This window comes from Apus apus, chromosome 1 (assembly GCF_020740795.1).
Source record: "Apus apus isolate bApuApu2 chromosome 1, bApuApu2.pri.cur, whole genome shotgun sequence".
Classification (NCBI taxonomy): Eukaryota; Metazoa; Chordata; class Aves; order Apodiformes; family Apodidae; genus Apus; species Apus apus.
Window position 1 is genome coordinate 23,036,838 of NC_067282.1, and position 16,467 is coordinate 23,053,304.

The 16,467-nt window shown below is 37.7% G+C and overlaps 1 protein-coding gene across 5 annotated transcripts in view; it reads left to right on the forward strand.

The window, feature by feature from the left end:
- The window catches only part of FRY (FRY microtubule binding protein), a 243,628-nt gene that overhangs the window by 180,099 nt on the left and 47,062 nt on the right, over positions 1–16,467 (forward strand). For all 5 annotated transcript variants that reach the window (XM_051611586.1, XM_051611616.1, XM_051611609.1 and 2 more), the window contains 8 exons: positions 2,245–2,413; positions 3,174–3,264; positions 5,973–6,055; positions 9,084–9,234; positions 9,784–9,887; positions 13,163–13,348; positions 15,360–15,558; positions 16,185–16,306. In XM_051611586.1, the coding sequence (XP_051467546.1) occupies positions 2,245–2,413; positions 3,174–3,264; positions 5,973–6,055; positions 9,084–9,234; positions 9,784–9,887; positions 13,163–13,348; positions 15,360–15,558; positions 16,185–16,306 (1,105 nt within the window). The remainder of the gene's footprint in view (positions 1–2,244; positions 2,414–3,173; positions 3,265–5,972; positions 6,056–9,083; positions 9,235–9,783; positions 9,888–13,162; positions 13,349–15,359; positions 15,559–16,184; positions 16,307–16,467) is intronic.

The window sequence follows — 16,467 nt, forward strand, 5'->3', positions numbered from 1 at the left end:
AGAGTGGTAGAGGCTCTGCATTGAGTGTTGGATGTGCTTTGAGCATGAGGTTAGATGAGAGACCTCCCAACCAGAGAGGCTCTCTCCAATCTATGACAGACTTGGGATCAGGCCGAAAGGTGGCCTCCATCAGGAGGAACTATGTTGGCAGACAACAAGTGGAAATCACAGAGGTAAGAGATAAAATGAGAGCTGTTTTATTTCTGACAGCTTACAAAAGAAATAGGAGCAGTTTTCTAAGAGGAAGGAGTAGTCATCTGCTGAGTATATGTCTCACTCCTAAATCTGTAGCCTGATTGGAAATGCCTGATAACCCTCTCTCCTCTTGCCCAGGAGCCCCTCACATACCTCATTCTCCCATCCAGATACTTGCCAGCCCAGAGCTTTCAACACGTCTTTTTTGTGAAACTATTGCCATCCCACAGCTCTGAGCAGCCTACCTTCCTACCCATAGCATTCCTCCTTCTTTCCTCAAATTCTTTCCAGACCTTCTTGGCCTAGGAGCCTGAACTCTCACTGCATTGTCCTGGCCTCCTCCAGGACAATAGCATCATCTTACTCCACAAAGAGAGGAGTCAGTTTTGGCATCTCTAGCTTCATCTGCTCAGCATTTCCTATTTCGTCTGTGGGACTTTTCTGCTCTCTCTCACAGGCTTCCAGTGGCTGTTAACAAGACAATCAGATCTTCTTTAGTGGCAGCAGCTGACAAGGCTCCTGTGTTTTCTGCCACCCTGTTAGTCTGTGTTTTATAGTGTTGTGTTAAAAGTCTGATTCTTGGATTGTGCAAAATTAGAAAGAGTTTTCATCTTCTGTAGGAAGCCTGACTGTGCTTATGAGTCACCCCTTAACTGATAGCTTTGTCTGGAGTAGGAAAACACACAAAGGCTTATCACACACATCTGCTCTGTGTTTTGATAATGCCCTGGAGTTTACAGATAGGAAATCATACCTAACTCTGCTAACTACACAAGATTGCTGATACTGTAAATATATATCTTCCATTATCATGTAGATAACACATACACATTAGCAAATAAAGATAATGCAGACAGTTTATCAGCACTGTTCCAGTTCACCTGGGCTCAGAAGACCATAAAGTTGTAAGATTGCCAGTTTACACTTCTCCTTTTGGAGCCCTCTGTGCCCCAAGGCAGTTACCAGCTGCATCATGCCTTCAGCCATCTGTTCTGCTTCTGTGGGTCCAAGCCAAAATCTTGCCTGACATACATTTTTTAATTTTTTTTTTTATCATTTACATTCATTGCTTGTGTTTCCTTTAAGCATTTTTTCCCAGTGCAAATTGCTGAGCTGCCCTTTCTTTCACATATGTACTAAAAGATTTCTTAGAATAATTACAGTTCAGCAACCTCTTCAGCAAAAACTAAGTCTAAGGAAATTGACCCCTTCTGGGGTGAAAGAAGCTGTAAGTGGCTCTGTGAGCCCAACTAGAAATGAGCCTCAGACAGAAGGGGGATTTGTCTTTGGAAAGTCCCTGGGAAGTTTTTTGCACAGTAAAGTAAAACAGACTTTAAATGTGTGCATTTTCTCTCCTTTAAGGGGAAAAAAAAAAAAAAAAAAAAAAAAAAAAAAAAAAAAAAAAGCGCAGAGAAAAAAAGAAGTAAAGAGATGGTGTCAGAAAGTTATTTTAATGGAATTATTGAAGAGTATGAGAACTGCAATATTTGATGAGGCCAACAGGCAGTTCAGTCCAGTGTATTAGCTCCACTGTAAGCACCTGTTTAAGGTCATCTAAACATGAAGGCAGGCACAGAGGGATGCATTCCCATATGGTCTACCAGCTCCAGCAGTTTATGAATCAAATGATTTTGAGCCATAGAGAGTCTCTGCTTTTAATAGTCATCAAGGGTTTTCTCCTCAAGAGTTCAGCCTAATTTGATCTCAGAATCTCAAGAGTCCTCATTGCTGCAGTGCATACAATGTTTGAGGTCTTGTGAAAAGATGAAAGCTTTGATAGTTGAATTCCTATAAATTATACTCTTTCAGATTTTTCAAATCAGTTTGTGGAGTCTGTCCAGGGGTAATAATTGCATTCTGGGTCTTTTCCGTACTGCACCATAGCGTGTATTGATTTCTTTGGAAATTCTCTTTGGACAGTTACAGAATCACAGAATCCCAGGGATTGGAAGGGACCTCGAAAGATCATCTAGTCCAGCCCCCCTGCCAGAGTAGGATTGCCTAGAGCACATCACACAGGACTTAAATAACTGTTATTTTCTTCCCTAGATAAAGAAGGTTGCAATGTATCTGTGTCGCAATAACACCATCCAGACGATGGAAGAGCTTCTGTTCGAGCTGCAGCAAACGGACCCGGTGAACCCAATAGTCCAGCACTGTGATAACCCTCCCTTTTACCGTTTTGCTGCCAGTAACAAAGCCTCAGCTGTGGCTTCTGGTATGACCTAAATATAACTTGCAGTTATCCTCTCCTGCTCTTGCCAGTCTTCATCTCTTTGGAAAAACAATCCCTTAATTTTGCACCCATTCAGATCAATGCATATTTAAAGTGCAAATTTCCGGGCCTTGCTGCACATTGAAGTTACAGTTCTTTTAGATTCCTATGTTGTACATGCTTTGTAAACATAAGCTTAATTCTCTCAACTATTTTAATAGGATGTTGCCAATATTTGGTGCTGTTCAAAGCTTTTATGAGGTGGTTCTTCTATCACTGGTTTCTCAGAAAATGAAGTCATAACCAATGCTGTGATGACAGCAGATACACCAAAGCAGCAGCTCCACAAAAACAGAGAGCCACAACTGTGTAGCAATTCTGTTTTCAAAGGTGAAAGGCTATTTCTAAGCTGCAGTAGTCAAAGATGCATAAATGACACCCACTCCAAATTCAACCTTGTCAATGTTTTGCCAAATTCTTGAAAAAAAAATAGGTTATATCACTTAAGAATGAGCTTAGTTCAAGGAGTGAAAGAGCATCATTATGTTCATCTACCCCTCAAAGCATGTAAATTTTACACTATTCAGCCAAGCAGGCAGGCCCTGTTTTGTAGAGGTAACAGTGTTTGTTCATATGTGCAAGTACTTGCAGGATGATCCCTTTGACTGTGGCTAGTAAAGAAATTAAAGTTTTGTGCTTTTATTGCTTTGCAAATAGTGTCTGCTGTGTGTAACAAGTGTTCTTACTGACATTTCACATACAGGAACCACATCTAGCAGCAACACTGTTGTAGCTGGCCAAGATAGTTTTCCTGATGTAGAGGAGAACAGAATGGTGAAAGAGACTGATGAAAGGTTTGTGGTTTGTTTTTTTTCTTCCAAAATGTACGCATTTTCCTAGGTTAAAGGTGACATGTTGGGCAAAGTTCTGCATTGTTTTGTGAGGAACTCTAATGCTCAGACTGGTCCTAAGGGATGTTATTCCAATAAGACCATTTTAAAGTGAGCGTCTGTAAAAGTTAAAAAAAAAAAAAGCTGTTCACATGATTCTAGTTCCTGGGTGTTCTTTAATTATCTATGCTTGAGGAACATCTGTTAAAACTACATTGAATAAATTGTGCCAAGTGAATCATGGTTTTGTAGGAATTAAACACAAAGGAGAAAGAAAATCAATTGGTACCAAATAATTACTATAAAAATCTTTATTAAAAATCAGATTTGATCACACCTTTTGATTTCATGGACAGCAAGTAAAATTTAGTGTGCAGATCTGTAGCCTTGATTGCAAGGACACCTCCTTTGTCTGGATAAAATATCTTACAGAGGAAAGCTATGTAAAATATTTTGCTTAGAAATCATACATTCAGTTTAGTCTATTACTACTTATGGTACATACTGACAAATGATGGATGAATAAATGCAAAGCTTAAGAGCCATCAGATCTGTAAGCATAGGCAGATTTTTTTTTTTTCTCATACTGAAACACTCTTACCTTTCAAGAGAACTTGGAGAGACTGCTAGTAGCATTAACTAGAAAGAGTATTTAGGTGGTTCCTGGTAGTTGCAGATACCATTTCCAACCCACCTTCCACAGGATCAGGGCTTATAGGTACAAAGACAATTATGAGAGCAAACTTTTCTGTTCTTCAGAACCTTTTGAGTCACCTGCCTTCTATATATTATGCATAGGATTAGCATTTTGTCAGGTTAGTTATGTCTGTCTGCTAATTTAAATGTAAGTAATAATGGCATTCAGTAGCAAGTAAGGTTTCAAACTGATAGTAAAGAGGATTTGACTAAAATTCTGGTTTTCAGCATATGCACTAAAAGTGTACTTAAAAGGAAGATAAAACCATTTTTCCTCTGGATTAGTTTTTTATTATTCTTTACATAAATGTTTATGACTATGTAGTTTTAGGTTAGATTTTCATTTAGTTTATTTGCAGGTAAGTTGAGCAAACTTAATCTGCTGTATTATAAAACTAACTGTGTTTTAAGGGTTACTTGTCTTACATAAATTTTAAATGTGGCTGCAAGAAGCGTTTTGACACTCCAATCTGCCAGAGCCTTAATGATAAAACTGAAAGGAAGATTGCAAAGTCTTGTTATTGGTATGCTGATGCCTAGTCAAAGACTTCTCAGGAAAAAAAAAGTAAAATAAATTGCCTAAATTCATTGCTCGCATTTATATTATCAAAGAAACTAGAAGCTGCAAGTGCATCTGCACTTCAAAACCAGTGTGTCAACTTTACAGTGTCAATTATGTTGACCTCATGTGTGAAGACATATTCAAGAATGTTTACAGAAGGTAACAGACTGTAAACAAAGTATTCTCATAAACGTGGGCATTTTTGGAACAACATAAAGCTAATCAGAAAATACCTATGTTTTTATTTTGATGCAATATCATGTGAAGTCCTCTGGTCTCAAGTAATTTCTGTGACCTGTATTCTCCATTTGTTTTCTGCAAGACAGAATTCATCTCTGCATATTTCTTCATATTTTTACCTTAACTTTATTCTTCTTTTACCTATCTTTTTAGGTATGCTAGATAAATATGTCAGTAATTGTCAGTTTGTACGCATTTATTAAAGGAATTCATTGAAAATATAGGAGAATCAGGTACTGGAAAGACAGAAAAAGGCAGAATTAAAATGGCTTATCATGCCTTTTTTGTCATCTTCACAGTTAATCGTGCTTTTATGAGACAGACGTGCTCTGAAACAGCATAATATGTCAGTGTGTAATTAAATACCCTGCGATAATATGTATGCACATTAGTAAGAAATCAAATTGAATGTTGCATAGAAAACCTTCAACCTGAGGGTTTTTTAATATATATACCTGTTCTAACATGGTTATTTGTAATTGAAACAATGATATTTTTACATCCTCACTACTGTATGAGCCTCCCGTATGACTCCTCTCACTTCACTCCACTTCAGGCCTGATTACACTGACAGCACAGGAAGCCAAAGGAGATCACCAGTAAAAATTAGCTTATCCTGGATCTGTGGCAGATTTGAGGACAGCTGTGAACAGTTTATTTTGGTTCTCATATTTCTTAACTCTTCTGGTAGATCTTCTCTGGCAGTTGCTGCATTTTCCTCAAGAAGGTGATCTGCTGCAGCTTTTGCTGCTTGATACCTGTGCAGGCTTCACTTCAGGCTATTCAGTCAGCTATTGTTTTAGCAGGTTGCCAGAATTTTACCTGTGAACATAGGCTGTGAAAAAATGCTAGCTATGAACAGTTTACATCTCAGTTCAGCCTTAGCACAGTTTCTTGCATCAAGAGAATCACACATTTGCAGGAAGAGAATTTTCCATCTGCTAAACTTTAAAAGCATGTGACAGAGGAGCACACACTGTTACAACTTCTCAGAATCTGGCGGCAAAAATCTTTTGTGGAAAGAAACATTACATTTACATTGTTGTGTACTCCCATATGAAAGTGCATGCATAAGGAAGTGTGTGTTTGTTGTGTGTTATCCTAGAGTAAGGATATAGTCCAGATGTTTAATGTCAGTCTCTGTTTTTAATGAGGATTTTTCTCTTATTTGAAGGCTCAGTAATGTAATCAGAGCACACACCCGACTAGAATCAAGGTACAGTAATAGCTCCGGAGGATCTTATGATGATGACAAAAGTAAGTTCTATTACTCAATTTGATGAAATTTCTGGTGTTTTGGTGGGAGAGGAAAACATTCTGCTGACTGGTTGAAGCTCCCCATGTTAAGTTCTGTATAAAAATGTAGCACCACCATACAGAAAGTGTCCCTATCTTACCTTCAAACCTCATTTAATTAATTCATCTCCTTTGTTTAACCATGGGCTCAGTCAAACCTATTTAAAGGCCAGAGAACTTCACAAAAAGCAGCAGCAGAGTCCTCAAGGCAATAGCACCTTGAACCATTCATACACGGGAGGGCAAAAGGTTTCCATGAGGGTTACATCGAGTACTTTGAACCTTGCCCTTTAGCAGTATTTCCCTCCAAATCAAGTGCTATTATATGAGTGTGAAGAAGAGATCCAGGTGTTTCCAAAACTGAGGCCTTATATCCTCTTTAGCTTTTCTCTGCTGCCTGCATCAAATTTCTGGCTGCACTATGCAAACATTTGCTGGGGAAGAGTGTGATGGGGCTCCCAAGCACGCTTGTTCTTTATGTGTTTCCGCAGAGATTCCAAAGAGCACCAAAATATTTCTATCAACTGTTGAATGACAGTGTAAATTTCAGGAGTTGGATGGTTTGAATTAATTTCTGGAGTGAATTGTAAGGGAGCCAATGTATAGATTTCCATTAGGCCGTAACCACACATAAAAATGGCAAGACCTTTTTGTAGATTTTAATCTCTGGCTTAATAAAGCAAGGTCAAATATTACAGAGGTTAAAATGTCTTGGCTTGATGCTACAGACACCAACTGGAACAGTTTGTCAAAACAGTATTTTGACATAAAAAGTAGAGATTTTATATATTCTTTCATGCAGAGAATTTTTAGCAATACTCCTCAGCAAAATATGGAAACACTGTTGAATAGAATATGATAGGATAATATAATGTATATGAATAGCTATTTTCCATGGTGATGAAGCAGCACAATATTTACAAAATGTTGTGTGTGTAAACACTGTATTCTCGAACTACACAAAAAAGTGTGCAACATATTAAACTCTGTGCTTTTTAGTACACTTGTGTTTTTCTTACAACCCATAGTGCTGCAGCTACTGAAAACTCTTCAGCAGATGTTAATTGGGGCATCAGTGCTAATCTGATCTGCACTAAGAATCTTTCGAAGCAGAACAATGTTTATATTATCAGAACATTCTTCACAAGTAGCTGCCTTTGACAGGAGCTTAGAGTAATAAAAGGTTAAAAGCTACTGAAATTTTCTTTGTTCTTTTGGAATGTCTCCTCCAGCCAGAGCCCAGATTTTTTTCCTGCCTGTACCTGCAGGCTTTGTAGTACTGTGAATATTTATGCAAGGTTTGCTTCTCACAGGGGTTCCTTCTGCAAATACATGAGTACCTAGATGTAAAATAAACCACAATTTACTTTGCTACTGACATTTATATGGAACTCTAAAGAAAGAGTAATTCGTATACCATTTGTCATTCTACAAGACAAATAATGCAGCCACCATTAAGAAAGCACAACCTGTTGCCTCTGACAGGCAGCCAGGGCTGCAAAGGATTTGGTGGTATGACTTCTTTCTCCTCTCCAGTCTACTTAAGCATGTGTGTATTGCTGAGAATATAAATAAGGAACACACCTCTTCAGCACAGAAACTCTTGTTTAGGCAAAGGTTGTATGTTAAGGTGCAAAGTGCAGCTTTTTTTTTCTCAGTCTGCACATAAACCTGTGAAGACATGAGTGAAGGTGCTAGGTCTTAGTATGGACTTCATGAAGCAGTTTTATGTGAAACACTTAGATCAGTTTATTCTTCTTTATCTGTAACTAATAAATCATCCTCCAGAGGATATGAGAAATAAAGAGAAGTCTTAAATCATAAAGATCTAAAGTGGTCCTTGGAAGACTAACTCTGAAGAATGGGAGTGATAACGTTTTATTAATAACTGCAGGAGAAGCTACTGCATTGAAGGGCTTCTGAAGATCTGGAAACCTGAAGACGTTCTGTCAAAACCAACAAGTGATGTGCATTAGAAAAAGCTAGCTCTAATACTTTTGTAGGGATCAAAATAGTTTTGTTTCTTATGGCAAAGCTGACAAGCATCAGATAAATGCCATTAAAAAAAGGGAAATGCTGAGAGTTTCAAACCTGCCTAAAATGTGAAAGTGTTCCAAAAAAACAGAGCAAAAAATAATGCTCTTATTAAAAATTCACAAAGGGCAGTGTTTGGATATATGTGAAGAACAGGCCTGGAAAGGATACTTTCCATGGCAGTGTGTTGCAGACTGCCAGACCTGAGAAATAAAAATCTGACCAATGGAAAAATCAAGAAGAATGAGAAGCAACAAAATGCAAGAGAGATAAAAAAGCTGTGCAGCTGAGAGAAGACAGAAAGGGATGGAAATAGCTTACTTGACCCACATAATTGCAGATAAGCAAGTGGAAGAAAAAAAACTTACTGCTTATTAACATACAGCAGCTGTTATACTGAAGCACAGTTAAATACATCTTTGAGAAATTCAAGAGATAATTCGTTCCTGTTGAAAGAAAATTAAAGATATTTTTGCATTCCTTATACCTCCTTCCTAATTCAGGACATTTAACTTCTGCCTTTGTAGCATCACACAGCAGGGCACTGGTGAGGAGTTGCAAGAATGTGTCCCTGGTATGAGGCTCCTTGCAGCAGATGGCTTCCCACAGCAGCTTTGTTGGCTGAACTTTTCTCTCATGTTTGAAGCGAAAGTCTGTTGCTTGGTGCTTTGTGATCTGGATCCAAAGCTACCAAGTGACAGCAGGGATTCAGCTGCAGCTCCTATCATTCGGTGCTGTCTGCCTGGAATCTGTTTAATTTCCAGCGGCGTGAAAGAGGGATTAAAAATTAATCAGTTGTTATTGAACACAGGAATTTGCAAACCTCATGTCATCTTACCACATTATTCCAAACATCTGAGCTGATATGTTAGCATAAACTCTGTTTTATTATTTCTCTGAAATGAGAAATGAGGCTTGTTTTTTATGCGCTCTATTTTAATGCTTTTCCACACAGATGATCCAGTTTCTCCATATACAAGCTGGTTATTGAATATTGTTGAAACCAAGCAGCCACATCCCCTGCCCATGCCTTACACTGGAGGATGCTGGGCACCACTTGTGGACTACCTCCCAGAAACCATCACTCCCCGGGGACCCCTTCACAGGTGAGTAGTTTCTCATTCTGACCTTTCCTTTTACTGATTGACCAACACCAGTCCAACTGACCCACCACTCAAAACAGCTGAAAATCATATATTCAGTTTCTGCTGATATCCAGTGCTAAAGCAAACATGCAATGAAGACTTGCAGCTCTACCAGATACCTGCCAGAAAGCCTATTTATTTACAATGTAGGACATCACTTTTCTCATAAGACTGAAGAAACAACTGAAACAGAAAAGGAAATTTTTTCTTTCCCAAGCCTCTGTTGCTGTTGTTCATACCACTTTTTCCACCCTGATCTTGTACTCTTAACAAGGCTGTGTATATTCTGAAATTCCTCTTCTAAATAATTTGTATTGACAGTAGTAGTGTTCTTTTCAGTAATTGGTATGTTCTTACTTAATACTGTGACTAACGTACTTCGGCATTAATTGTATTGAGAAGAAATGCTACCAATTTGAAGATGTAATGATTGTGTATTTGTGCAGAAATAGCCATCATGTTAATGTTTTGCCATTTCCAAGAGATGATATACTATGATTTAATTTCCAGGTGCAATATTGCTGTCATCTTCATGACTGAGATGGTAGTGGATCACAGTGTTAGAGAAGACTGGGCTCTTCACCTCCCTTTATTGCTACATGCTCTCTTTTTAGGTAAGACCAACAGAACAGGAAACAAAGTATAAGTATACTCCTGTCCTTTTTAGTTTTACTGAAGCTGTAGTCTTGGGTTTCTTATATGTTTTTAATTTCAAAAAGGCAGAAGCAGTTACAGTCTGTGAATTAGTCTCAAAACTGTGAAGCTTTTGAATATTTTGGCCAGTTTCACCCAAACTTGAGAGATGGGTAGAAATTTGAAGATTACTGATTCCTAAAATATTTCTTAAAAAAAATATAGCCACCCCTTCCTGCAAGAAAGACAGGTAAGACTCAGCCTTTGTACAGTCAGGTTTGTGATGGGCTGCTGGGCAGTCAGCACATGCTCTAGACCTGGACTACACACACCAGTGCTGCTGTCTCTTGCCTCTGCAAAAATGTAATGTAGGAGAGCCAAGGTTACTGTACTGCAGAGATAGTGAAGGTAGGACACAGACTGCTGGAAAGCAAGTCTCATTAATTTCACTACTAATGAATACTTTGTTGTCAGTGTCTTCCATTATATACGTCAGCATAGAGGGACTGCTTTTTCCCCACTGCTCTGTCTGTTCTTGACCATTCAGCTGGAGGGTGTTACCTTCCTTATCCTGGCACTTAACATTGTGAAAAGTGGGTGGCCTAATTTTTTAGCACACAAGGGTATTTTGCATTATAAAGCCATTCCCCAGCTTTTACAGTTGGTATGTACTCATGTTCACAAATAAGCACAGCCAGGCACTTGTGAAATAAATTTATTTTAACTGGTGATCACAGTCCACTTCTCATTTAGTTACCATAGTTACCACTAAGTCTGTTCACTGGCAATCTGAGAGGAGTCTGTTGTTCAGCTGGCAAAAAAAGACTAAAATGGGAGTTTACAGCAGAGTAGTGGAATATATGTGATATACTTCAGTATATAGTAAAGAAGATACTTCATTTTACTTTAATGCCGGTCTGTTACCATATGTTCTGTTTGAAAAATTTTTGTGAAATAGTTTTTTTGAAAAATGCACATTCATCAAATACTCCAGTTTTGTATATTAGTGCATTGATTTCAACATACTTTTAATGAAACATAAGAATAACAGCCAGAACTGTGTTGGATGTGCCTTCCAGGGCCAGTTTCAATGTGACATTTCACTTACATTCTTCACTTAAAAGTTAATTAATGGCTGCCCATAACTTTTTAATTTTTTTTTTAATTTCTATGAACTTTCTCAGTGTCAGAGGGAGGAGAAAGAGAACTGTATACATGTATCAATCAAATCAATAACCATCAACTGATCAAGCAATGTCTTCAGTATGATTTGTAAAACCTGTGAGAAAACTGGTGCTTAGAAGTTCTCACAAGAATAAATGAATAACTGCACTTCAGTTAAGGCAGCTTTAAGGAGCCATCAGGGAGCCATGCAAATAAACATACGCAGAAACAAGAGTTATGATATTAGTAATCTATTATAAAAATATCTTTACTGATTTATTCATGCAACAGTGTTTCAACATTACATTATTTCATAAGAAATAAATAGCAATTTATTAATACAATTTTAAGACAGTACCATGCCTAAGAACTCTCAATTCTCTAATGTGAAATTAAAACTAAATATAACCAGTTTAATGGTATGTCAAATGAGATCAAAGCCTCCAGGCTTCAAGTTCTGTTTCTCTAGAGCTGTTCGACCTCCTGTGGAAAATTTTCCTATATTTTGTAGTAGAGCTCTGTTGTGATGGTCTAAGGAAGCTATGCTACACATTAGCCAAATCTATGCATGTAATTGAAAATCAAGTATTTCTGTCGTGTTGGAATGTGAGCAGACTGATGGATCTGTCTGAAAAGGAAATTGGAAACTGGTATTTTGCAATGAGCGTGTTTAATAGGCTATAGGTTGGTGTGTAATACTGATAGTGAAGTAAAGGGGCAGACTGCTGGTGTGAACCTGCCTATCTCAGTAGTGCATGAAAATCACTACTGTGTAAAAAAGCTTTTGCAGCCAATGTGAAATGAGCAGCTGCACTCCTTTCCCATGGAAATGTGTCCACGTCATGGAAGTTTACCCTCTTGGGAACTTTTCCAAGTTAAAGAAGAGCCCAGCACTGGACAAGCACAAAGACTAAACTGTCTGTCTCACTTCATAATTAACATATATATGTCAATACTTCCATGCAATCCTAGAGTTTAACAGGGTTTCAGTCACAAGTGCTTCCAAGATAGAAGTTATTTTCGCCTAAAAGAACTTTTTCTGTCATTTTCAGTGTATGTTAGAACAGGGTAGGTGGAAGGAAATTAAGAAAGGAGAATACAAGGAGAAACCTGAAGAATTTGTGGTCCTTTTGGAGGAGGCTGTGAGCAGATGAGCAAGACCGAGGATCACAGGATCTCTAAAGATCTGCCCATAGGAGCCAAAGACAAATTGTCAGGCTATGGCAGTATGAGCAGCTTCATTTTTTCAGGCCAGATAAGAGCTAGTGTGACTGGAGTGCATTAGCACACACTAGACTAGAAAGACTGTTGTCTGCTGCCACTTAGAGTAATGAAGAAGCTGTTTTTTCAAAGGAGGAGATGAAGAAGAAAACAGCTCACTTTTTCAGAGCTGAAACTGTCCCAAAACAGACAAAAGTATTTGTAAATATCCTGGAAGGTGCAGAAATAGAACTGAAAAGAGGTAACCACCACAGAGTGCAGTTTATTTTGCAACATCTGTTTCCTTTATATTTATGATTTGTTATTTATTCAGGTTTTGTTAAAATCTTACAAACAGCTGTGCTGCTGACCAGATTATAGTCTTTCAGTGCTAGATCTTCAGTTTCAGGTCTGCTCCTTGAGCTAGTGGCTAATTTCTCATGCTACTCACTGGTAGCTGAAGTTCTGTTTCAAAGTATTTTTTCCATCAGTTCCTTTCTTAATGAATCAGTATGTACCTCTTACAACAACAATGGATGTCCGTGCAAGGAAGGTGGATACTGAGGTAAGCAATGTAATTACAATCACCATAAAAACATTCTCATCTTTAGAGGTATTCCAGCCCTGTCAAATGAACACTGCAGTGAGACAGAATGCATAAAGCTGTCTTTGCTACACATTGTTTTGCACCTCCTCTATGGGACCTCAGTCTGGAAAACAAATACACATAACCATTTGAAGTAAAAACATTAGTAACTGTATCCGGAAAGACTGCATCTTTTGTTTGTTTGCACTGTTGCCATGAACTGCCTTGGAATTTTTGCTATTTCTGGAATTTGAACTTGTTTATTATTACTTCATATTCAGTGATTGCTGTAACCTTTTTTTTTAGGTCTTGACCATTACCGCCCTGAGGTCTTTGAACACAGTAAAAAGTTACTGCTTCACCTTTTGATTGCATTATCTTGCAATAGCAACTATCAAGCCATAGCATCCGTGCTTCTTCAGACCAGAGAGATGAATGAATCCAAGACTCTGACAGTACAACCAGCATACTTACCTGAATATCTTTATACAGGTAATAAAGTAAAAGAAGAAAAGAACATTGCATTATACTGTCAGGTTTTTGAAAGTCAGCTGTCAAGGTTACTTCCTAAAATGTAACAGCCTCAATAAATGGAAGTGGTAAAGTGGCAAATATGAACTGTTGCCATTAATATTATTTCCATTTGAACCACCCAAGAGGTGCACCCAAATTACTATTAGAAAGTTTCTCATGATAGTAAGCAGGCTATCTATCTGATGTAAGACAAAATATATAATGTAGAATTTTAAACATCAATAGGGCTAATAACTTCCTAACTTCCCCCTCAAGAAGCCAGGACTGCTTTAAATGAGGGCAGTCACTCCTCAGCCTTCAAAAGAAATTAATAAATAATTCCAGCACAGGAAGAGCAGCAAGAATATGCAGCTCCAAATTTCCATTATGATGTTAAATTTCTCATGATACACACCCACTCTGTTTATCACAGATACACTTCATTTCTGTCCTGAAGCAGTTTCTGTGTTCAGAGGCTTTCTTCAGACCTCTGGTGAGATAGGTGTTATCTTAACTTTTAGCAGTTTACCTGTTTTAAGGGCTTGCTTGGAAACAGTCTGTAGAAAGCAGCTAGCTAAATTTACTTTTATCATCTAATACTACTAAAAGTAATACTTTGAGATTTAAAGGAATCAGAGGACCGATGCAGAGTTATGGAGGTAGGATTAGTTACCTGGGAGAGGGTGAGGAACTTTATCATAAGTGAGGAATAAAAAGTACAATCAAATTAATGGCTTTCCATGGCTCCTTAGGAATATAACTAAAAGTAATAAAAGTTTGGCTTTATAAAGAATATTACTTGTTGATAGATTAATAATTTTTATGACATACAAAAAATAATTTAAAGTACTGAGGAGAAGGGATATGTATTTCAGATCAATTAATTAATTTGGCCTTCGTAGGTTTCATGCTGAATGAAGTCCATGCAACATCATCTCACATGTAAATTTCCCGTGTTGAGTTATGTAGCTCTCTTTTCCAATGTATATCTAGGAATTATTAAACACAGAATAACATTCTTACATAAAACTTATATTAGTGCTTTTCTGCAAAAAATTATAAACTTTTCATTCGTATCTCTGAAAAGTGTTATTAGTACCTTGTGTCTGGGCCTCTTACATCCAAGAAGTTATCAAAGCTTTGGATTCTTTTTTATCAGCTGATATAAAGAGTGAGAGTGTGGCCGAGTAGCTGTAGCAAAGAATCCTAATTGAAAATACTTCAGCTCAGGTTCGTACCACATAATGTCAGGCAACCTGCTGTATTTAGTCACTGGAGAGAACTCTCCTGTTCCCAGTCTTCTCACAAGACTGGTTTTTCTGTTGGAGATACTCCAACAGACTTGCAAGATGACTTGCAGTCTTAAGAAAAAAAGTCTTAGTTTCTAATTCCAGCTCTGAAGTGGTGTGACAAGCGTTTGATCTAGCAGAACTCTTACTCTTAACCTTAATGCTGAAAATATTTAGTATGAGTAGTCCAGTGTTTATAGTTACTGAAGGTGTTGAACAGAAGCCTTAAACATTTGCGTCTTGGTTTCCATTACATTTGTACAATTAGGACAACATCATTGTCCTAAAAATTCCACCCTGCAGAATTTTTTTTTACTCATCAGACTAGCCCAGAGAAGTGAGCTGAACTTTTCATGTACTTAGCCAATTTCAAAATTCACTTTACATTAAGACTTAGTTCTGGTTGTAAAATGCTACAAAACATTTGTTTTTCAAGTACTGTAGCCTTTGTGCGGTAAGAAAAAAAATATCTTGACTTTGGTATTTTTCATTTTATATTGGACTCTGCACGTTTGGAAACAGAGCACCATGTTCACTCCCATTGGTGCTTGCGGGTGGTTGTGTTCTGCATGTTTTCCCCGTGTTTCCCAGTAGAAGGTTTCTGCTGCTGACTCTGAAAAGAGCTGCTTGATGGATGCTTTCATCTGTAACGCAGGCCCAAGAGTGCATTCCATCTTTATCTCCTCCTTTTTGGCTGGCAGGTGGCTTTGACTTTCTGCGGGAATATCAGTCGTCTCCAGTGCCAGACTCCGGCTTGAGCTCCAGCTCCACCTCCTCCAGTATCAGTCTGGGAGGCAGCAGTGGAAATCTCCCACAGATTACACAAGAGGTTGAGGACATGGACACTGCTGCTGAAACAGATGAGAAAGCAAACAAATTAATTGAGTTTCTGACAACCAGGTAATGGAGATAAGCAAAGGTTATGTTCATACTTGAAACACATACTTTCATGTCTTCTCTACAATTACCTGTAGCAACTTAAAAGGCTCAGAGTGACTTTTGTAGTAATTACAGACTCCCATTCCTCTTTTACTGATACCCATAGAAGTAGGGACGTACTTAAATTATTACAGTGTCAGGAACAACGGAAGAAAATCTTGCCTGACAAGAATAAAATGCTGAATGGACTGATAGTGTTATGTTAAAAAATGAACTAATGGAAGAAGACAGTTTTATTATTATAAAATTAGATAGGAAGTGTAAAGGGCATAGTGAAAGGCCATGGTGAAACTAATATTAACTACCTACTACAGCCAGCAGATCCTAGATGCAGTCTTAAATTAAAAAACAGATTTGTTTATGCTGCTGCTTAAATGGTATAACTTGTATTTAAAAGAGTGGTTTTGTAAAGGACAGGATAGGAATATGTCTTTGTATTTTGCTCATAAAATTCTGTTCAGCTGCATATTTTCCAGGCCTTGGCCCTGGAAATATCTAATTGTTTTTACAGTTTATATATTGGAACTTATTATATTTATTCCAGATAACTCAAAGAAATGTTTCACTTTGTTATGTATTTCATTAAGGGCATTTGGTCCACTTTGGTGCCATGAAGATATCACGCCCAAAAATCAAAACACCAAGAGTGCTGAACAGCTTACTAATTTTCTGCGTCATGTTGTATCTGTATTTAAAGATTCAAAGTCAGGTAGTATTCTTTTTTCTTTTTCCTTTCATAATTAAAAGAATATTCCCTCATGGTCACACTTCATGTTTATTGTGTGATTTAGGAGATATGCTTATGCGAAAGCACAACACATTGTATGTCTTCACAAGGGTATATGACACATGAAAGAATTGCTTTAAAAA